Source organism: Crinia signifera, chromosome 19 (genome assembly GCF_055691185.1).
Source record: "Crinia signifera chromosome 19, ASM5569118v1, whole genome shotgun sequence".
In the NCBI taxonomy this organism is placed as follows: Eukaryota; Metazoa; Chordata; class Amphibia; order Anura; family Myobatrachidae; genus Crinia; species Crinia signifera.
In genome coordinates, this window is record NC_139226.1 from 3,290,868 (window position 1) to 3,314,314 (window position 23,447).

General features: G+C 49.6%; 2 protein-coding genes across 4 annotated transcripts; both read left to right on the forward strand.

Moving 5' to 3' along the window:
• Window positions 1-1,755: 1,755 nt before the first annotated feature.
• On the forward strand, window positions 1,756-8,540 carry KIF17 (kinesin family member 17). Of its 3 annotated transcripts, XM_083161806.1 has the most exons (11): window positions 1,756-2,005; window positions 2,085-2,537; window positions 2,804-2,886; window positions 3,305-3,452; window positions 3,548-3,609; window positions 3,759-3,883; window positions 4,274-4,505; window positions 5,406-5,664; window positions 5,888-5,952; window positions 6,746-6,863; window positions 7,519-8,540. In XM_083161806.1, the coding sequence occupies exons 1-11, from the start codon at window positions 1,771-1,773 to the stop codon at window positions 7,704-7,706; spliced, it is 1,968 nt and encodes a 655-aa protein (XP_083017932.1). In that variant the 5' UTR covers window positions 1,756-1,770; the 3' UTR covers window positions 7,707-8,540. The 3 variants fall into 3 exon arrangements, with proteins under 3 accessions (XP_083017932.1, XP_083017933.1, XP_083017934.1); XM_083161807.1 differs by lacking the exons at window positions 6,746-6,863; window positions 7,519-8,540 and adding an exon at window positions 6,379-6,674; XM_083161808.1 differs by lacking the exons at window positions 6,746-6,863; window positions 7,519-8,540 and adding an exon at window positions 6,268-6,333.
• Window positions 8,541-14,522: 5,982 nt separating this feature from the next.
• Window positions 14,523-23,176, forward strand: DDOST (dolichyl-diphosphooligosaccharide--protein glycosyltransferase non-catalytic subunit). Its single transcript, XM_083161809.1, has 11 exons — window positions 14,523-14,823; window positions 18,403-18,513; window positions 19,268-19,354; window positions 19,450-19,553; window positions 19,637-19,731; window positions 19,807-19,900; window positions 20,467-20,615; window positions 20,719-20,866; window positions 21,148-21,268; window positions 21,367-21,473; window positions 22,702-23,176. The coding sequence occupies exons 1-11, from the start codon at window positions 14,679-14,681 to the stop codon at window positions 22,849-22,851; spliced, it is 1,311 nt and encodes a 436-aa protein (XP_083017935.1). The 5' UTR covers window positions 14,523-14,678; the 3' UTR covers window positions 22,852-23,176.
• Window positions 23,177-23,447: the final 271 nt, after the last annotated feature.

Sequence of the window (23,447 nt, forward strand, 5' to 3'; positions counted from 1 at the left end):
CCTTCCTCATGTCTGCAGATAAGTAAGCCCACCCTGACTGGCCAGGACACTCCTTCCTGATGTCCGCAGATAAGTAAGCCCACCCTGACTGGCCAGGACACTCCATCCTCATGTCCGCAGATAAGTAAGCCCACCCTGATTGGCCAGGGCACTCCTTCCTCATGTCTGCAGATAATTAAGCCCACCCTGACTGGCCAGGGCACTCCTTCCTCATGTCTGCAGATAAGTAAGCCCACCCTGACTGGCCAGGACACTCCATCCTCATGTCCGCAGATAAGTAAGCCCACCCTGACTGACCAGAACACTCCTTCCTCATGTCCGCAGATAAGTAAGCCCACCCTGACTGGCCAGGACACTCAATCCTCATGTCCGCAGATAAGTAAGCCCCCCCTGACTGACCAGAACACTCCTTCCTCATGTCCGCAGATAAGTAAGCTCACCATGACTGGCCAGGACACTCCTTCCTCATGTCTGCAGATAAGTAAGGGCTGTTTCACACAGTACGGTTCCTGCCGCACGGTGAAATCCCGTACGGCCAGGGAGCCGTGCCGCACTCAGCAGTTGTGAATGGACACTATTGTGTCCATTCACACGGGACGGCCACGGCCCGGCCGCACGGCTGCAGCCGGATCCCCCCACTGGAAGGGACGGCTGCCGGGCTGTGGCCATCCCTGCCATTATAAAATTCTGAGTGCGGCGCGGCTCCCTGACCGTACGGGATTTCACCGTGCGGCAGGAACCGTACTGTGTGAAACAGCCCTAAGCCCACCCTAACTGGCCAGGTCACTCCTTCATGTCTGCAGATAAGTAAGCCCACCCTGACTGGCCAGACCACGCCTTCCTCATGTTCGCAGATAAGTAAGCCCACCCTGACTGGCCAGGGCACTCCTTCCTCATGTCCGCAGATAAGTAAGCTCATCCTGACTGGCCAGGGCACTCCTTCCTCATGTCCGCAGATAAGTAAGCCCACCCTGACTGGCCAGGACACTCCATCCTCATGTCCGCAGATAAGTAAGCCCATCCTGACTGGCCAGGGCACTCCTTCCTCATGTCCGCAGATAAGTTAGCCCACCCTGACTGGCCAGGGCACGCCTTCCTCATGTCTGCAGATAAGTAAGCCCACCCTGACTGGCCAGGGCACTCCTTCCTCATGTCCGCAGATAAGTTAGCCCATCCTGACTGGCCAGGGCACTCCTTCCTCATGTCCGCAGATAAGTTAGCCCACCCTGACTGGCCAGGGCACGCCTTCCTCATGTCTGCAGATAAGTAAGCCCACCCTGACTGGCCAGGGCACTCCTTCCTCATGTCTGCAGATAAGTAAGCCCACCCTGACTGGCCAGGACACTCCATCCTCATGTCTGCAGATAATAAGCCCACCCTGACTGGCCAGGGCACTCCTTCCTCATGTCCGCAGATAAGTTAGCCCACCCTGACTGGCCAGGGCACTCCTTCCTCATGTCCGCAGATAAGTTAGCCCACCCTGACTGGCCAGGGCACTCCTTCCTCATGTCCGCAGATAAGTAAGCCCACCCTGACTGGCCAGGGCACTCCTTCCTCATGTCCGCAGATAAGTAAGCCCACCCTGACTGACCAGAACACTCCTTCCTCATGTCTGCAGATAAGTAAGCCCACCCTGACTGGCCAGTGCACTCCTTCCTCATGTCCGCAGATAAGTAAGCCCACCCTGACTGCCAGGGTGCAGATCCGCCCACCCTGACTGTGTGATGGCTTGTTTCTGTCACCTTGTACTCCAGCCTGCAGACCCTGGTGATGGGAAGCTGGAGATCTTTTATTACAGACTTTCTCTGTTCCCAGCTGAAGGAGCACCCGGATAAGGGAGTGTATGTGAAGGCTCTGTCACTACACACCGTGCACAGCGTGGCAGAGTGCGAGAAGATCATGGACACCGGCTGGAGAAACCGCTCCGTAGGTTACACGCTGATGAATAAAGACTCCTCTCGCTCGCACTCCATATTTATAATCAACATAGAAATCTGCACGACAGGTACTGTATGTACGCCGTCTGTGTGACTGAGGGAGGAGCTGACATTACTTAACCTTACATATGACTTGTCTCTTGGCAGATGAGAATGGCGAGGATCATCTCCGAGCCGGGAAGCTCAATCTGGTAGATCTCGCCGGTAGCGAGAGACAGTCCAAAACTGGCGCCACAGGAGATCGTCTCAAAGAAGCCACCAAAATCAACTTGTCCCTCTCCGCCCTGGGCAATGTTATCTCTGCGCTAGTGGACGGGAAGGCCAGACATATTCCCTACAGGGACTCCAAGCTGACCCGCCTGCTCCAGGACTCGCTGGGAGGCAACACAAAGACCCTGATGGTGGCGTGTTTATCGCCCGCTGACAACAATTACGACGAGACCCTCAGCACCCTGCGCTATGCTAACAGGGCCAAAAACATCAAGAACAAGCCACGCATCAACGAGGATCCCAAGGACGCCCTGCTGAGGGAGTACCAGGAGGAGATCCGAAAATTAAAAGCCATGCTAACTGATCAGTCTGACATCAAAGAACTTCCTGGTACGTTGTCACATGGCGCGTTCTGCAGTCGCTGACGAAGCTCGTGTCTGTCTGCCTGCTAGGGACGTTGAGACAGGTTGCGGGCCTGATTCAGAGATATCTACACGTTTGCAGACGCTAATTGTGTCATTGCTGCGTCTTCATACGTGTAGATCTAAGATAAGCAAATGTCCCTTCCTCTGACAGCAGGTTTATAGTGTCCAAAGTGGAAGGATAACAATAACATCATATAAAGCCAATGGTATGAGCTGTCGTTCTTGTTTCAGCACCGCAGAAGTTGTTGGTGACGCCGCCCCAACCAGACCAGAACGGACATGATGTGGAGGCTGAGAAACAGCTGATCAGACAGGTAAAGGGGAATCCTCACAGTCCATGCACCTCGTATAATACAGTAGGTGCAGGGGTTACCAGTTACATTCTGCCTGCGGTATATAACACGGCCAATCACACAGGCTGTAAATCCTGGCCTGTGGGGTATATTTGCCAAGCCAACATGGCTTTGCCTTCATTTAAATTGCCAAGTAAAACCAGCCAGCAGAATATGGTGTTGCAAAACGGACCCTTGGTCAGGTGGAAGGGTTCCCTTCCCTCTCTGTATGCGCTGGGGATGACATGTAGGACTTACCATTGACACAATGTCACACCAAGGACATGGTAACTGGGACAGGAACCTGCCCAGCACGCTGCTCCTTGTCTTCCTGCTGCTATGTGATAGATGCATGTCCCCTTGTATGTAATAGTCATCACTGACCTGTGCGCCCCCACAGGAGTACGAGGAGAGATTTGCCCGGCTGAAAGCGGAATACGAGGCTGAGCAGAAGTCACGAGCGCGTCTGGAGGACGACATCAGCAATCTGCGCAGCTCGTACGACCAACAACTGGCCACCATGGAGGAGGACCTGAGGAAGAGATCAGGTGACAGATGCGACTTCTGTTTCCTAACCTGCCTCTGCATAGTGTACTGTGTATGATACAGTCATGTGACATTAGTATGATCTGCTTGCTGACAGGTGTCATTGTGAATGGTGTAATAACAAGGCCTGGGAGCTCGGCAGACGTGTCAGGAATCCAGGTATGACAAACGTGCGACTGGCGTCTCCTGTCTGATGACTCGCAGGACTCCAATATAATGTGTCGTGTGTCACATCACAAGTAGCGTGTCGTGTGTGATATCACGGGTCTGTGACTAGTGACACTTTAGTGCTCCACTCTCCTTTCCAGCAAGAGACGGAGCAGTCACAGGTGGCCATGCACCAGGGCAGTGTGAGCAGAGACACCACCACAGCCGCACTGATCCCACCGGAGGAGGCCACGGCTTCTGTCAGCCCACAACAAGTACTGGCCAGGTGAGTGACCATGCTATGTGATCATCAGTGCGGACTCACCGATAACTACATCAGCCTAAATGTGTTTGTCTGGGTATAAATAGCTGTGGGGCTCTGCATGTGCTGCACTGCACAACATGTGACCCCGGGGCCGCCTGTGGACCCCCGAGTCTTCACTTGCAACCGGACTTCTTGTCATAATTGCTTGTTCATAGCTTAGAACGCTTGTGCTAAATGGCGCCTTATGTGTTCTTTGCCCTACAGTTATTCAGTGTTTCTCGTATTATGGTGATTCTGAGTAATGTGCGGCACTTTGGACATCTCGGGTCCCGCTCAGGGTGGCCCCGATGTTTATCAGGTTGCATGTCCCTGTCACAGAGCATCTGAATAACGGGATCACCGCTGTTTCAGGCTGCAGGTTCTGGAGCAGCAGGTGGTTGGCGGGGAACAGGCTAGAAACAAGGACCTAAGGGAGAAGCAGAAGCGCAGGAAGAAGTACGCGGACGAGCGCAAGAAAGATCTGATCGCTGCACTGACCAACATAGATGAGGAGAGCGGTGACCGGGTCCTGCTGAACGTGTACGACTCCATCCAGGAGGAGCTGCAGGCCAAGAGCAAGCACCTGGAGAAGATGCAGAAAAAGGTCATTATCCCATCATTACATATCACAGCCACCGGCCAGTGTCCTGCTGCTGCCTTATGGCTGACATACGGAACTTACCACAGGAAACTGTGCAACTATATTCAGCATAACGTGAGGGCACGGCTGATACTGCCACCAACTAGTCCTCATTAGGAATATAGGGCCTGATTCACTCCATGCTCGTACGTCAAGCATTCGGTTAGTCCTCTGTCCCGCTCCAGTAGAATCCCGCCTTGCAAATGGATGTGTACGGCTGCTCATCCGCCTGCACCCGAGTGTATATGTCCACATCCCGTCACAAGCCGCTCACCATCGTATGATGATTACAGTGGCCGCCAGTCATCACAGCCGCCGCGTAGCCCAGGGCTTACTAGGTGGCTGTGATGAATTCAGGCATATCTGGCCTGCTACCGACTCCCGTTACTCACACCCCGACTCCCGTCACTCACACCCCAACTCCCGTCCCTCACACCCGACTCCCGTACTCTACGCCAGGCGCGCCCCACCTCGCTGTACTCTACGCCAGGCGCACCCCACCTTTGCTGAACTCTGCGCCAGGCGCGCCCCACCTCGCTGAACTCTGCGCCAGGCGCACCCCACCTCGCTCTTCTCTGCGCCAGGCGCGCCCCACCTCGCTGAACTCTGCGCCAGGCGCACCCCACCTCGCTCTTCTCTGCGCCAGGCGTGCCCCACCTCGCTGAACTCTGCAAGGCGCAGTTTGTATACTCGACACTAGATATGGCCGAGCTTTGTATACCTGGTAGTCTCAGGCTTGTTCTACATGGCCAGACATTCCTGTGTGCACCAGTTTCATACATTCCCCAATGGGTTTTGTATTCCATCCATATTTTGCAATTTATTTATACTCATGTCACCTGCCGCATACGTTCTGCATTTCAGCTGAAAGCCGCAGAGGTTGAAATCGAGGATCTACATTCGGAATTTGAACGGGATAGAGATGACTACTTGGTCACCATCCGCCGGCAGGAAAGAGATCTCCTCCTTTTCCAGCAGATTCTGGATCAGGTTCAGCCTCTCATCCGCAGAGATTGTAATTACTACAACCTGGACAGGATCAGGAAAGAGGCTTTATGGGATGAGGATGGCGGCAGCTGGAGGATCCCGGAACTTGTCACACAGAGGACCAGTCTTCCCACAGGTGACATTGTAGTAGTGATCCTGCTCTGCAGTGAGATTATCAGGCTTCTTGTGGCCACCCTGCAGTGACTGTGATACATGCACCTTGCTGCATGCTACATCCGCCCCCCTGCAGTGCAGAATGGTGTTGTCTAGCTGTTTGCTTTTTTCCCCTTCCCTTACAAACATGAATCCAGCCCTTTATGATCTCCAGTACATAATTGTTTTTCCTCCCATCGTTGTAGCTCCAGGTCTTCCATCAGCAAGTGCAAAGAAGATGCCATCAGCAGAGAATGGAGAGCACAGGCTGGTATGTGCATGGTGGGGTCTGTGTTATCTGCCTCTATGTCTCCTGTTCTAAGCTGTATGTGACACAGAAATGAGACCATGCTGCGCTGCAGGGGGCCAGAGACATACGATGGGAGAGGGAATGTAGACCTATATATCTGGCTGTTACTGCTGAAGCGCGGGCAGGGTGTATGACAGTCAGCAATACTACAGTGGCAGTGTACTGTGTGCACCTCATACAAGGCTAGTGAGACTGCATTTCCTGCATCTAGCGTGATCCAGCACATGTGTAGCCAGTGTGCAGTGTACATGTAATAACTTCCGCCACTGCTGTCAGGGAGAAGACCGATACAAAGCTAGTGACACTGCGTTCCTGCATCTAGCGTGATCCAGCACATGTGTAGCCAGTGTGTAGTGTACATGTAATAACTTCCGCCACTGCTGTCAGGGAGAAGACCGATACAAGGCTAGTGACACTGCGTTCCTGCATCTAGCGTGATCCAGCACATGTGTAGCCAGTGTGTAGTGTACATGTAATAACTTCCGCCACTGCTGTCAGGGAGAAGACCGATACAAGGCTAGTGACACTGCGTTCCTGCATCTAGCGTGATCCAGCACATGTGTAGCCAGTGTGTAGTGTACATGTAATAACTTCCGCCACTGCTGTCAGGGAGAAGACCGATACAAGGCTAGTGACACTGCGTTCCTGCATCTAGCGTGATCCAGCACATGTGTAGCCAGTGTGTAGTGCGTGATCCAGCACATGTGTAGCCAGTGTGCAGTGTACATGTAATAACTTCCGCCACTGCTGTCAGGGAGAAGACCGATACAAGGCAATGCTCACCAAGAGCGACAGTGAAAACCTCGCAAGCAATTACTTCAAGTCCAAGCGAGCCAGCCAAATTCTCAGTGCGGATCCAATGAAGAGCCTCGGTGAGTGCGGACCGTCCAAACCCCGCGTCTGTATAATCCAGTACAGTGTGGTACTACATGTCCCAGCATTCCCTGCTACAGTTATCGCATATGCAGAGCATGCTGAGACGTATAGTCCCACAGCTGCTGGACTACCACTCGCTATGTATGATATATAGTAACCTGATAAGGTACAGGTAATATTATAAGCACGCTGTTTCTGTCTGTCCGTTCCAATTTGGCACATAAAGTACTGATCTGATTTTCGATCGCGCCTTATGCTGGGTACACACCAAAACGATTTGGATTGGATGCAAATCATATGCAAATTGGATGCAAATCGTGCAATCCGATTTGCATCCGATCCAATCCCATCTGTATTCAGATGAATGGATCTTCTACAGATCCTACCTGCAGCAGGTAGGATCGGAATCGGATCTAATTCGGATCCAACAAACGATTTTGACCCAATCGGTCTGAATTGGATCCAGATTGATGGGATTGTGCCCAAATCGTTTTGGTGTGTACCCAGAATTAGACTGCTGCCGCATTTTGGCACAATGCGTATGTGTAAATTCCGGAAAATCGCCATTAATGATCTCAGTTTTATTAATAATACGAGTTCTCCATATTAAGAAGCGGAAGTGCCTCTAACTTGTGTCTCTCCTAACTGCAGCTCTGCACAGCACTTCCCCAGTGTACACTGCTCCCATCAGCAACGCTACCGCCATCCTTAGTGCCAGTGCCAACTCTGTGTCCCCACTGCAGTCCACCGAGGGGCCTTTACCTCGCCCATTTAGACTGGAGTCCCTGGAGATCCCTGTCCCATCTGCCAAAACCAGACGGAAGAAGAGCAAATACTGAGCCACGCTGAGCCCTTGTTAAAGACAATTAAACAATGGTTCCCAAAATCTCTGTTTCTTAGGAATGGGTCACCCACAAGACATTGGTTAGGAACCCAAGGAGCCAGCGGACGGAGAACCGCGTGAGAAATATCACTGCCTGGAACGCGTGGTGCTCATGTGCACACTGGTGCTCCGGACAACCACTTCCAGTAACTACTGGGCACCAGTTACACATTGCTGCTACTAACTGCACAAAGCTGCCCCAATATGTCCTCTGCGAGCCTGCAGGACTTGGAACCACAATGGGTGATACGAGTTTATGAGCAATCTATGTCCGTACACACAATAAATCACCATGTGGGCAAATAACGAAGAGTCCTGTGGTATAAGGGCAATGATCGCGTACAGAAACCCTAAGCATAGGCAGTATCCTGGGCTCACGTACACGACACCCATTCCCACATACACAGCCCACACACTGCCACGTGCACCCTGCAAGGAGAGAGAGTGAAGGTGCGGAATACAGCAGTGTCGAGTGAGAGGGGACAGCGGTCTGCGAGATGGAGGCAAATGTGACGGTACCAACAGATAAAAGGAGATGCAGGGGCCAGCGGTGCCTCTGGGAGGAAGGTGATCTGCAGGTAGCACTGGAAGGGATCTGAAATGTAGGTTGGTTGTGCAATAAATTGTAAATAGCAAAGGTCACATGGTCACACATGAGAGGTCGAAGATTGTGTTTCACACTTTTCCATCTACGTGATGGACTAGCCAAGCACTGCACTAATTGGAGTCCACGTGCTCAAATCTACAAACTGACACCAAAAAACCTGAAACGCCCAAGTCCATCTATTCATGGGTCAATCATTTTTCCACGATTTCATGCTATCCATTGAAAATATTGAGAAAAGACTGACAGAACGCCTGCGTGTGCGTAACTGCTTTCCACATGTTACATGTTCTCCAGTGCCGGATTACACGTTGTCCCATGGGGGGGGGGGTCAGTGGTCTATTGTAGACAGGGCTGTATGCGATTATTGTGGTGCCCATTGTTCCATTCCACTGATCGTGCCCAGGCGTGTCGAGTTTACCTGCGCAAAATGCCTGAACCTGAGACGCCATTTCTGTTCAGTACCTCAGGACGTAGCGAGCAGAAATTTTTAAAACTCCTGTCAGCAGAAACAAATAATTAGCTGGATACATCTGCATTATACGGTGACTGTGGCCATTGCTGGCTCCAGGCTGGATTCAGGAAAGTCCCCAAAAAATGGGATGTTCCTGCAAAAATTGGGACCGTTGGGAGGTATGATGTATGGTTGCCATCACCTGTTTTTGAACAGGTCAACCAATACCCCTTTCTTACCGCACTCTCAACCCAGGTTATTGCCGGGCCGTTATGTCACCAACCAGTGTTGAGGTGCGCACCGAAAAGGGTCACTCCGGATGGAGCAACCCGGGAGTTCAACCATGCCCAGGGTTGAACACGGCTCTGATCCGGGTCGAGGTGCAGTATGAACAGGTAACCGGGGTCGAGCAACCCGGGTTCCATTCGTAGTATGGAGGAGGCAGCGCTGTCAGTTACAAGTGCTGTCTCCTCCCCAGCACCGCCGCTCAGTCCTACCCCCGTGTGACATCACTAACACGGCAATAACTTGGGTTGGACGCGGAGCCTTCAGGCCACAAATGCTGGGTTGCTCCTGGGACAGACCTATGTCCTAATCCCGGGTTTAACCAGGCATTTGCAGTCTGAAAGTGGTATAATAAGAAAGGTGTCACCACAGGTGATGGCAATCATAGTTTAAGAGGAAAGTGCAGGAGCAGAACCTGGAGAGGTCATGATGGGAGGTATGGGTATAAACCATACTTTTTTAAGTCACGGCATCCTAGAGCCAGTGCTGGATTAAGCCTTCGGGGGGGCCTGGGGAACTTTAGACAGGGGTGGCCCCCTCTCACCTGTCATTACTGGCCACAAACTGCACAGGAGAATGTTAGAATGTCAAAACACACAGCAAAGGCAGTATAAACTTGTCAATGGGTAACTGAGGGGGGATATATATATATATTCACACACACACACACCACATGAAAAGCCTGTGTTTGTCCCTCTGCACCTTCCTCTGTAGGAGACCTCACAGGCTCAGCGCTGCCCGATTAAAAACCCTCCCATGACAAGGCCACTGCTGCTGTCCTCCATGGGCAGGAGAATGTGGTGAGCTCCACCAATCAGAGCTCAGCACAAGTCTCTCAGCCTCAGACCTCATAGTCTCATGGGATTTAGCTCCCAATAATGCATTGCACACTTGTGCAATCAGTGTACCTCAACACCCAATGCTCAGCACCATTAATCATTGTCACATTGGCAGATAGGTGAAGCCGCAGCACTACCCCACTCCCATGCACAAAACATATATATATTATATATATTTATGACGATACATGCCAACCACAGGGGGCCCCAGATAGAGGGGGCCCAGGGGTACTGACCCCCTGTGCTGCCCCTCCCCCCTTAAATTCGGCCCTGCCTAGAGCATCAAAATGTATTCAAGGCACCCCCATGTGAAATGTTTCTTATGGAGAAATTCTGGGAGAAGAAGTAAATGAAGGACATTGTGTTTATACAGTATACCACAGTCATGTGCTGAGGGACAGGTCTGTACATATGTTATGACCGGTGGCCACCAGCACTGGTTTTACTTGTTACATAAATAATATAAATTGATCCCTGTCCACCAACCCAAGGCACCCCTGCAAGTGTCCTGACGCACCCCCGAGTGCCTACGCTTACAGTTTGAGAACCACGTGGTTAGGGTTAGGTGTAATGTAGCATCTACCATGGTTAGGTATGGTTATAATGCATCACGCTGGTCACCTCACGGTTAGGGTTAGGTGTAATGTAGCATCTACCATGGTTAGGTATGGTTATAATGCATCACGCTGGTCACCTCACGGTTAGGTGTAATGTAGCATCTACCATGGTTAGGTATGGTTATAATGCATCACACTGGTCACCTCACGGTTAGGTTAGGTGTAATGTAGCATCTACCATGGTTAGGTATGGTTATAATGCATCATGCTGGTCACATCACGGTTAGGGTTAGGTGAAATGTAGCATCTACCATGGTTAGGTATGGTTATAATGCATCACGCTGGTCACCTCACGGTTAGGTGTAATGTAGCATCTACCATGGTTAGGTATGGTTAATATGCATCACGCTGGTCACATCACGGTTAGGGTTAGGTGTAATGTAGCATCTACCATGGTTAGGTATGGTTATAATGCATCACGCTGGTCACATCACAGTTAGGGTTAGGTGTAATGTAGCATCTACCATGGTTAGGTACGGTTATAATGCATCACGCTGGTCACCTCACAGTTAGGGTTAGGTGTAATGTAGCATCTACCATGGTTAGGTATGGTTATTATGCATCACGCTGGTCACATCACGGTTAGGGTTAGGTGTAATGTAGCATCTACCATGGTTAGGTATGGTTATAATGCATCACGCTGTTCACCTCACGGTTAAGGTTAGGTGTAATGTAGCATCTACCATGGTTAGGTATGGTTATAATGCATCACGCTGGTCACCTCACGGTTAAGGTTAGGTGTAATGTAGCATCTACCATGGTTAGGTATGGTTATAATGCATCACGCTGGTCACATTACAGTTAGGGTTAGGTGTAATGTAGCATCTACCATGGTTAGGTATGGTTATAATGCATCACGCTGGTCACCTCACGGTTAGGGTTAGGTGTAATGTAGCATCTACCATGGTTAGGTATGGTTACTTATAATGCATCACGCTGGTCACCTCACGGTTAGGGTTAGGTGTAATGTAGCATCTACCATGGTTAGGTATGGTTATAATGCATCACGCTGGTCACCTCACGGTTAGGTGTAATGTAGCATCTACCATGGTTAGGTATGGTTATAATGCATCACGCTGGTCACCTCACGGTTAGGTGTAATGTAGCATCTACCATGGTTAGGTATGGTTATTATGCATCACACTGGTCACCTCACGGTTAGGTTAGGTGTAATGTACTATCTACCATGGTTAGGTATGGTTATAATGCATCACGCTGGTCACCTCACGGTTAGGGTTAGGTGTAATGTAGCATCTACCATGGTTAGGGGTTATTATAATGCATCACGCTGGTCACCTCACGGTTAGGGTTAGGTGTAATGTAGCATCTACCATGGTTAGGTATGGTTATATAATGCATCACGCTGGTCACCTCACGGTTAGGGTTAGGTGTAATGTAGCATCTACCATGGTTAGGTACGGTTATAATGCATCACGCTGGTCACCTCACGGTTAGGTTAGGTGTAATGTACTATCTACCATGGATAGGTATGGTTATAATGCATCACGCTGGTCACCTCACGGTTAGGTGTAATGTACTATCTACCATGGATAGGTATGGTTATAATGCATCACGCTGGTCACCTCACGGTTAGGTTAGGTGTAATGTAGCATCTACCATGGTTAGGTATGGTTATAATGCATCACGCTGGTCACCTCACGGTTAGGTTAGGTGTAATGTAGCATCTACCATGGTTAGGTATGGTTATAATGCATCACGCTGGTCACCTCACGGTTAGGTTAGGTGTAATGTACTATCTACCATGGTTAGGTATGGTTATAATGCATCACGCTGGTCACCTCACGGTTAGGTTAGGTGTAATGTAGCATCTACCATGGTTAGGTATGGTTATTATGCATCACGCTGGTCACCTCACGGTTAGGTTAGGTGTAATGTAGCATCTACCATGGTTAGGTATGGTTATTATGCATCACGCTGGTCACCTCACGGTTAGGGTTAGGTGTAATGTAGCATCTACCATGGTTAGGTATGGTTATAATGCATCACGCTGGTCACCTCACGGTTAGGTTAGGTGTAATGTACTATCTACCATGGTTAGGTATGGTTATAATGCATCACGCTGGTCACCTCACGGTTAAGGTTAGGTGTAATGTAGCATCTACCATGGTTAGGTATGGTTATAATGCATCACGCTGGTCACATCACAGTTAGGTGTAATGTAGCATCTACCATGGTTAGGTATGGTTATAATGCATCACGCTGGTCACCTCACGGTTAGGTGTAATGTAGCATCTACCATGGTTAGGTATGGTTATACTGCATCACGCTGGTCACCTCACGGTTAGGTGTAATGTAGCATCTACCATGGTTAGGTATGGTTATAATGCATCACGCTGGTCACCTCACGGTTAGGGTTAGGTGTAATGTACTATCTACCATGGTTAGGTATGGTTATAATGCATCACGCTGGTCACCTCACAGTTAGGGTTAGGTGTAATGTAGCATCTACCATGGTTAGGTATGGTTATAATGCATCACGCTGGTCACCTCACGGTTAGGTGTAATGTAGCATCTACCATGGTTAGGTATGGTTATTATGCATCACGCTGGTCACCTCATGGTTAGGTGTAATGTAGCATCTACCATGGTTAGGTATGGTTATAATGCATCACGCTGGTCACCTCACGGTTAGGTGTAATGTAGCATCTACCATGGTTAGGTATGGTTATTATGCATCACGCTGGTCACCTCACGGTTAGGGTTAGGTGTAATGTAGCATCTACCATGGTTAGGTATGGTTATAATGCATCACGCTGGTCACCTCACGGTTAGGTTAGGTGTAATGTACTATCTACCATGGTTAGGTATGGTTATAATGCATCACGCTGATCACCTCACGGTTAGGTGTAATGTAGCATCTACCATGGTTAGGTATGGTTATTATGCATCACGCTGGTCACCTCACGGTTAGGGTTAGGTGTAATGTAGCATCTACCATGGTTAGGTATGGTTATAATGCATCACGCTGGTCACCTCACGGTTAGGTGTAATGTAGCATCTACCATGGTTAGGTATGGTTATTATGCATCACGCTGGTCACCTCACGGTTAGGTGTAATATAGCATCTACCATGGTTAGGTATGGTTATTATGCATCACGCTGGTCACCTCACGGTTAGGGTTAGGTGTAATGTAGCATCTACCATGGTTAGGTATGGTTATAATGCATCACGCTGGTCACCTCACGGTTAGGTGTAATGTACTATCTACCATGGTTAGGTATGGTTATAATGCATCACGCTGATCACCTCACGGTTAGGTGTAATGTACTAACTATCTACCATGGTTAGGTATGGTTATTATGCATCACGCTGGTCACCTCACGGTTAGGTGTAATGTAGCATCTACCATGGTTAGGTATGGTTATAATGCATCACGCTGGTCACCTCACGGTTAGGTGTAATGTAGCATCTACCATGGTTAGGTATGGTTATTATGCATCACGCTGGTCACCTCACGGTTAGGTTAGGTGTAATGTAGCATCTACCATGGTTAGGGTTATAATGCATCACGCTGGTCACCTCACGGTTAGGTGTAATGTAGCATCTACCATGGTTAGGTATGGTTATTATGCATCACGCTGGTCACCTCACGGTTAGGTTAGGTGTAATGTAGCATCTACCATGGTTAGGTATGGTTATAATGCATCACGCTGGTCACCTCACGGTTAGGGTTAGGTGTAATGTAGCATCTACCATGGTTAGGGTTATAATGCATCACGCTGGTCACCTCACGGTTCCCGCCTCGGACACGGCGCTCTCTCTGATTGCTCAGCAGCTGACACCTGACTCGACACGAGTCTCACGCACGCGCACTCGCAGTGCTGTTCCCATGGCTCCTGTCGGTTATTATCACGACCCCGCAGTGCACGGGAGAGAACCGTTATGTATTGCCGGTAATATTACGGCGCATGAGCTGAGGGAGTGACCCGGTGGAAGGCACGGAACAGCCGGACGGGAATATGCTCGGTACAAATGCCCGGGGTAAAGATGGCGGCCGCAGTGTCAGAGCTCTGGTCACGTGGTAGCGCTTTGACAGGAGGTGTCTGTCGGTGATTGGCCAGCGGTAGACGTTTCCGGTGACGTGGAGGTGGCCGTTCAGGACCGGGAATGATGGCTGCTCCCCTGTGCTCCTCGCTGCTGCTGATCCTGGCCGTACTGGCCCCCGGGGCCCTCTCCACTCCCCGCACACTGGTCCTGCTGGAGAACATCAATCTGCGGGAGACCCACTCGCTCTTCTTCCGCAGCCTGGCTGGTGAGAGACCCAGATATACCTATATGCAGCCTGGCCGGTCATTTATATTGGGAGGGGAACATCAGCTGTTAAATATAGTGGGTTTGCTGCTGTCCTCCGCTGATACGCATGAGATTAATTCCATGATAATGAACTTTGAGGCTGACAATCTGATATAGGGGTAGAATCTGCCCCTCACCCTGAAGTGTGTGTTGTACAGGTAGAATCCAGATGCCCTGCTGATCCCCCAGTGTCTAGTATAGTATATATAGTGTTACGTCTAGGCTGTTTTAGCGGGGGCGCTGCACCCTGCCCGATTTTTAAAGGTCAAAAGCGCCCTGGCCCGCTTAAAGAGCCTGCCTCCGACCACGCCAGTGTGGCCAGGCAAGCCCAGCGCTGCCGTAGATGACGGTGCCCAGCGCTTACCTGGCAGTGTAGAGCCATCGGAGGAGTAAGGCCTGCCCCCTTTTCGTGAAGGCGCCGGCCGGGCCTGCCCCCACTTTGTGTCGGCGGGGCCTGCCCCCTTTTCGTGACGGCCCCATTTGTGATGTTGGTGGCCAGGGACCACCCACAACAGTGATGTCAGCAGGCCCGGTCCGCTCCCTTACGCTGCCCCGCCCACCCTGGTTCCTAGAAGGAATATAATGTAGTATATCCTCCTGTAGCAGTGGCAGAACTTATGATTACGTGTGTTAGGGTGATTATCTTATGTTGGTAGTGCTGGCCACAAATCAGACCAACTTTTATCCAACTAGTTAGATAAAATCTGGTACTGTGGTGTTAAGATAGGTAAATCAGAACTAAAACTCTCTCAGCATTCGCGGACGATGTTCTATTATATAAAGGCAAACCGGAACAATCCCTGGGCGAGATACTGAGCAGGCTGGAGGATTATGGAGAAATCTCAGGATACACAATTAATGCCTCAAAATCCTCAGGGCTGTTTCTTACCCTAGAGTACACACACACCCTCTTGGGGTGTGGGCTTCCCGAATAGATGGGAGAAGGCTTCAATCGATTATTTGGGAATACGTCTCCCGAAGCGTGGCGCAGATTTATATAGAATAAATATCTTAGAGGCAATTCAGAAAACTGCCAGGGAACTGGAGGGGTGGAAACATTTGAAACTCTCTTACATAGGCAGGGCCAGCCTTATCAAGATGGTGACCTTTCCCCAATGGCTGTATCTACTCCAGGCCCTACTATTACTGTTGACACAAGGAGATCTACTTTGCTAGATTCACACTTTCGAAAATTTGTATGGGGCTCAAAACGTCCCCGCATTGGGCTATATAAATTGCAGCAGCCAGTTTTTAATGGGGGAATAAACTTCCCCAATATCCTGCATTATAACCATTCCTCTATACTCCGCTTTTTAAGAGATTAGCTGCACGGGAGAGAGGTGTATGCTGTAAGGGGAATTCCTGGTCAGCGGTGGTTTGGGGAGCTTCCTCCACATACATGATGGGGAGGTGGATGAACAGATACGATTGAACCCCTTGCTGCGGGTGACACGCAGAGTATGGCACATCCTTCGACATAGACTAAATCTGAATGCCGATAAATCTCTCTTTACCTTTCCTGCACAATATAGAATTTCAGCACGGTACAGCCGGCCAACCATTTGGGAGTCTTCGTTCCGAGGGTTTGTCCACCGTCAGAGCTCAATGTCCTATGATAAGGCATCGGAGATCTTTACATCATTGGGCAGACACCCTTTGGCATACATGCAGGCTAAGAAGTGACGGACTGGGCGAACACTCTGGATGCGATGCTCTTATCTGGGGTGGCCGAACGTAAGGCTATATCTATACACTATAATTTCCTAAGGCAGATTATAGACCATGATACTATTACCACAGGCACGAAAGCCTGGACCCAAATAATGCCGGATCTAACTTGCACACAGTTGTCCAAGGCGCTGCTGCGCTCAAAGTTATTACCCGCAATCCAATACCAGGAGATGTTCCTTAACATCTTTCACAAAGCATACTTTTCTCCCCGTAGGTAATTCCTCGCTGGGATGACCCCCTCGGCAACTTGTCCGAGGTGTCAGACCGGTGAGGCGAATCTGTACCATTACTTTTGGGGTTGTCCTATTATAAAAATATTCTGGCTTCAGGTTCGGAAGTTTACACAAAACCATTTAGTTTACTATGTACCCTTCTCAGACCACTGGGCCATTTTCGGCATATTGCCGGAAGATCAAAGAATGACCAGAGGGAGCAAAATACTTTTGGTGATTGTTACGCGTCAGGCCATTCTGCAGACCTGGATCGACGCTACCCCCCCTTCCTTGCAGTTGTTGAAAAGCTATTCCATGTTTTCCACATGGAGTGGATTGAATGTTTGAACTGAACAAGGAACGACATACTAAGAAACTCTTTGACACATGGGAGAGCTACATAACAATACTCTCATTGGAAATAAGAACAAAACTCTATAAAACCCCATACACACAGAGGAGATATATATTGCTAGCAATATAATGCTCAGTTTCTCCATTTTTATTAGTGACCAGAGATGGTCGCTGATGAAAGGGAACCTATTCCCAGCGATTTTCAGCCCCTATCGCCCCTGTGTGTACACAGCTTAACTCCCTCAAGGATACACAAGGGTATCTGCTGAGAATTATTTCAAGGGACCCACCGGTACTTCTAGATGTCTAACAGAGTGACACTGATACAACCCATACTTTGAGACAGCCCTGGGCTGTACTGGTTTGCATAACATGTGCGAAGAGAGGACATAGACGCAACATAAGTTTCTTCAATATAATCACCGCCGAAATGTATATCTGAAATAATTATATTAAATAACGATATTGATTCCACATTGTCCATGCTAATTTTGTTTACATTCAAATAATAGGTAGAATGATGTCAACTGATTTATGGTGTTTCAATAAAAAATTGTAAAAAAAAAAAAAAAATCTGGTACTGTATGGGGGAAAATGCCAATAAGCAATTTGCTCGCAAACCTAGGAAAATGGACAAAAACATTGTGAAATAGTTTAAATCAAATAGGTCCAACTACAGGACATTGTCTGAGTGACATCTGTTGTCCATTTTCCGATTTGGGAAACAAATGACTTATTTACAAATTACATTTGCTCCCCTCCAGTACCAGGTTTTTATTTCATCCAACCAACTAGTTGGAGGAAAGTTAAGGTACGTACAGATTTCTGTCCAATCTATCAGGTGGGAACAAAAACCTGGAAATGTATGGGAGCAAATGACAATCAAAAATGTCCACCCAAATGCAGGAAAACAGAAAAAAATATATGCTTTGATATTTGTTATATGAGAACGATTGAAACGATTTGTCTGACTGATCACTGTCTGTTTGGGAACAATTGTTTGATTGTCATTTGCTCCCATACATTTCCAGGTTTTTGTTCCCACCAGATAGATCGGACAGATAAATCTGTAGGTGTGTACGCACTTTTAGTCTGATGTGTGGCCAACGCAAGGCCCTCTGTCCTGAAGATTCGTTTTTTTATATTGAATGTATCATTTCTTGTATGATAGAGAGGTTGTCTGTGAGTACTAACTGCTTATTTAGGTCACTGATCCCACAACTCTATGGTGTGTGTTCCAGATAGGGGCTTCGACCTTTCCTTTAAGACGGCTGATGACCCGAGCCTGTCGCTAATCAAGTATGGCGAGTTTCTGTACGACAATCTGATCATCTTCTCACCATCAGTGGAGGGTTTGTATCTCCCTTGTGTCTTCATGTATTGCTGCTCCGAACTTGGATCACATCAGTGGATTTATTCCAAACCTCCCCGGTCACTGCCAATATATGTTTGGAATGTACCTGTAGGAAACCTATGTCAGCATGGCGAGAACATACAAACTCCACACAGGGTGGGACTCAAGCACATTAGCTCTTTGCTGTGAGGCAGTAATGCTAACCATTACGCCATCTGTGCTGACCACTGATAGGTCCATAGTGTGTATGTTCATTTAATGCTGTCGCTTCCATCAGATTCAGTTATAAAGTACTCTGCAGGGATTCCATCTGTGCCTGTAGGATTCCCATCTGCAGCCTCCTGGGTCACAGGGCTCTGCTGCTGCCTAAGGGTACTCTGCAGGGATTCCATCTGTGCCTGTAGGATTCCCATCTGCAGCCTCCTGGGTCACAGGGCTCTGCTGCTGCCTAAGGGTACTCGGATTCCCATCTGCAGCCTCCTGGGTCACAGGGCTCTGCTGCTGCCTAAGGGTACTCTGCATGGATTCCATCTGTGCCTGTAGGATTCCCATCTGCAGCCTCCTGGGTCACAGGGCTCTGCTGCTGCCTAAGGGTACTCTGCAGGGATTCCATCTCTGCCTGTAGGACTCCCATCTGCAGCCTCCTGGGTCACAGGGCTCTGCTGCTGCCTAAGGGTACTCGGATTCCCATCTGCAGCCTCCTGGGTCACAGGGCTCTGCTGCTGCCTAAGGGTCCTTGTTCTGTCTTGCAGATTTTGGCGGTAACATCAATGTAGAGACAATCAGCTCATTTATTGATGGTGGTGGAAGCGTGTTAGTGGCTGCCAGCTCTGATATAGGTAAGTCAGAACGTAGTTGGAAGATGTCCTCACCATAGAGAGGGTACAGTCTGCGATTGGTGTCCTTTCCTGACTCGAGGGATCTTCTTCCACAGGAGACCCTCTGCGTGAACTGGGCAGCGAGTGTGGCATTGAGTTCGACGAGGAGAAAACTGCTGTCATTGATCACCTGAATTGTGACATCTCTGACCCGGGCCAGGTACGTATCCCAGGGGAAGGCGGCCGCTAGCCTGACATTGCGGCAGAAGGTGTTCTGGGCTAAGTCTCCATCTCCCCCTGTAGCACACCCTGATTGTGGCTGACCCAGAGAACCTCCTGAAGGCCCCGACTATAGTAGGAAGATCCACCCTGAACCCCATTCTCTTCAGAGGCGTTGGGTGAGTGTAGTTCCACCTTATTCACCGCCGTGATATTCAATGTCCTCCTATTAATCCTCAATCTGCTCTGTGCAGCATGGTGGCCGATCCTGACAACCCTCTGGTGCTCGACATCCTCACCGGTTCCTCAACCTCCTACTCTTTCTTTCCTGACAAGCCCGTCACACAGGTAGGTGCTCTCTCTCTTATTACCACAGGTATGACCGTTCAGCTGGGGCATGGCTCATGGGAGGAGACGTGGCCATACTGGAAATGGCTTCTGGTCTCCTGTGTCTAATACAGCCCAGTTGTCCTCACATTCCCACACAGGGAGAGAAGGGTCATGCAGCTGCCGCCTCCCCCCAGCTCAGCACTGAGCAGTGTATACTGGGCATGGGAGAGAGGCAGCAACAGCTTTCTCCCTGCCTGGCTCCGGAAGAAGGTGCGGGATCCCACTGGGCTCTCCAACAGGCCGGGGTAAAGCTCCTCCTCCCCTCTCGGCACCGCTGCTTATTACCGCTCACATTAAGCATGGCTGCTGCCAGCTGCATTAGGCCTGTGAGGGCTTTATATAAAGGATCACATGGGGGGAACGTGATGCTTAGAGGGCACAACTGATCTGTATCCTACCGGTAGAAGGGTAGCCTGGAACGTGAATGTATGTTATATATATGAGGCATAGGTGACAGGTGGCTGTTTCCCTATATACTGAGAATACTCCGGCTCCCTCTAACCCCTCCCCTTTCCATCCCTCAGTATCCACACGCCGTCGGGAAGAATACTCTCCTGATTGCCGGTCTCCAGGCCAGGAATAACGCTCGCGTGGTTTTCAGCGGCTCTCTGGATTTCTTCAGTGACGCTTTCTTTAACTCTGCTGTGCAGAAAGCTGCCGCAGGTTCCCCCAGGTATCGGCGTCTATTGGACCATTGCATTGGATAGAAGATTGTTTTATTCCATACGGGATATCTCCAACCCTCATCTCTGCGCTCTCACGTTTCCTCCATTCAGGTTCTCCAAGACTGGAAACTACGAGCTGGCTGTGGCCCTGTCCCGCTGGGTGTTTAAGGAGGAGGGCGTGTTGAGGGTCGGGACGGTGTCTCATCACCGTGTAGGAGAGACGGAACCCCCCACCGCTTACACCATCACCGACCTCGTGGTAAGGACGTACACCGATGTGGTTGAGTTGTGAAGCTTGCACTTAGTATTATGTCTGCAGAAACCACGTTTTTGGGGCCCAGTAATGCTGGATCACCCCATCCGGACCGCATTCTCCCTCATAGGACGGAGTGGGGGTCTACTTCCATGTCTAAGCTGGAGCAGCATAGCTGTGCAATCATACTCTGGGGCACAGTGCTGTTCCGCCCCTGGACCACACAGTACAGCAACCATCCGATCGTCTGTCTGTCCATCCAGTCAGTGTCTTGTGCTCCCCTCCAGGAATACAGCATTGTTATTGAGAAGCTGTCAGAGGGCAGGTGGATCCCCTACGATGGAGATGACATTCAACTGGAATTTGTCCGCATTGATCCGTTTGTCCGCACTTTCCTGAAGAAGAACGGTGAGTCGTCTCCACCCCACCCCCGCCCATAGTAGCCATAGTGTGTGGGGGCCGCTACTGACTCGTTCTGTTGCTGTAACTCCTCGTCCCTTTTACAGGTGGGAAGTACAGCGTTCAGTTCAAGCTCCCAGATGTGTACGGTGTGTTCCAGTTCAAAGTGGATTATAACCGCCTGGGATATACGCACCTCTACTCTACCACACAGGTGAGTGCTTAGGTCAGGGATAAAGGTGCCCTTTCATGATGCTTCCATGTGTGAGTTCCTATGGTGACCCATGTGGAGAACTGGGGTGTAGAAAAGGTTCAGCCTTGTGATACCCTCACAATTAATCCTCTGCATTGGTCCATATTAAATGAAGGAACTTTCTCACCTGCAAAATAACAAAGCAATTCTATAGACCAGCCAGACTGTACGAGGGTGGATCAATAAGAACCTTTGTTAAGAATGAAGACAAATTTTTCACAATTTTTATTTATTTTTCAACATATCTTTTCACGGCAATACTTTTCCCAACGTCCCTGCCATTTCTTTAAACCACAGGTCTTCAACCTGTGGCCCTCCAGATGTTGTGGAACTACATGTCCCAGCATGCCCTGACGGTTTTGGCATGCTCTTATAGGAAAAAATGTGGCAATGCATGCTGGGACATGTAGTTTCACAACATCTGGAGGGCCGCAGGTTGAAGACCCATGCTTTAAACCCTCTAAAAAATATGATTGGTCAGACCCACGTAGGCTTGTGTCTCGGCGATGACCTCCTCGGTTGAGCTGAATTTTTTTTTTCCCGTGAGCCATGTTTTCAGGTAAGGGAACAGAAAAAAGTCGTAGGGAGCCAAGTCAGACTATTACGGTGAATGCGTTAACAATTCATAGCGCAATTCATGCAATTTGGCCGCAACAATCCTGGATGAGGGATCTGGTGCTTTGTTGTGGTAGGAAAAAAAACTAACCAGATCAATGATGACTGAAGCAGGCGTTCTGGAGATGAGTAGGAGGCTTTGATGCACATGTAGCATTGATGGATGTAAGGGGGGGGGGGGGGAGGGAGAGGTCAGGCACGAGGAGGCTACAGTAGTTAGGCATTAAGTCAATATCCATATAGTTTACCATTGTGGACGGGGAAGTATCTGATCCTGGTGATGTATAGAAGGTGGAAGCAGCATGCTGGGAGAGGAAGCCTCAGGATGACACAGGAGAGCATGGAGAATTGTGGAGGGACAGGAAAAGTTGGAAGAAAATGTCACTGAGCTCAGTAACAGGAGGAGATGGGGATCACAGGGGCAGTATATAGTTACACACACCCCACATGTCATATACATATGTTCTCTTCCCTTAGCACAGAGCTTGTATGTACATATGTAGCCCGTGGGGAACATTAGAACAATGAGTGACGTGTTATTTTGTAACCTTGTCTTCCTCCCCCGTTCCTGCAGGTGTCGGTCCGCCCGCTCCAGCACACACAGTACGAGCGGTTCATTCCCTCCGCCTACCCATACTATGCCAGCGCCTTCTCCATGATGGTCGGACTCTTCATATTCAGCGTGGTCTTCCTACACATGAAGGAGAAAGAGAAGTCTGATTAGACGGCCATTGCACCAGACACACGGAGGACAGGCCAAGCAGCAGGGGCCGGAGCATGGGCTCGGGGGGAGCGTCCATGGGGATGGGGTGTACAGGAGGAATGCTACTTTAATTCAGAGTTTGTAAATATCATGTCCTTTTTTGTTATGGAGGGTGTGACGGGTGTAATGGGGGAAACGAGGAGACCGATGGCAGTGATACATTCTCTTCCTCCCGCAGAACATAGTTTCAGATGGTTGTGTGTTTTCCATTCGGGTTGTGGACTTAATGGCACTTGGTGACTAATGTGACAATACATGTGCAGAATAAAAGTCTGTTTCCCCCATAGTCTTGTTCTGCTCTTAAATAAGGGATGCGCGTGTCATCTTCTCCGCCCCAGTCCTTCTGTAAGTGACGTTACTGACCTGGGACAGCTTCACATTCTGGTGTAAAGTCTGACATCTCCACTGCTAAACCACCTGTGTCACACATCTAATGTACACGCCTTGTCCTGTGGTGCATGGGAGCTGCTGGACATGTACACGCCTTGTCCCATGATGTACGGTGTGTGAGTGCTGCTGGACATGTACACGCCTTGTCCCATGATGTACGGTGCCTG

Bases quoted from the DNA above. Each gene is read 5' to 3' on its own strand.
- KIF17 (XM_083161806.1), top strand. From the start codon at position 1,771: ATGGGAAGCTGGAGATCTTTTATTACAGACTTTCTCTGTTCCCAGCTG. The intron at 2,538-2,803 runs GTACGTTGTCAC...TTCTTGTTTCAG, and splicing joins TGACATCAAAGAACTTCCTG to CACCGCAGAAGTTGTTGGTG. The intron at 5,665-5,887 runs GTGACATTGTAG...CCATCGTTGTAG, and splicing joins GAGGACCAGTCTTCCCACAG to CTCCAGGTCTTCCATCAGCA.
- DDOST (XM_083161809.1), top strand. From the start codon at position 14,679: ATGATGGCTGCTCCCCTGTGCTCCTCGCTGCTGCTGATCCTGGCCGTA. The intron at 14,824-18,402 runs GTGAGAGACCCA...TGTGTGTTCCAG, and splicing joins CTTCTTCCGCAGCCTGGCTG to ATAGGGGCTTCGACCTTTCC. The intron at 19,732-19,806 runs GTGAGTGTAGTT...TGCTCTGTGCAG, and splicing joins ATTCTCTTCAGAGGCGTTGG to CATGGTGGCCGATCCTGACA.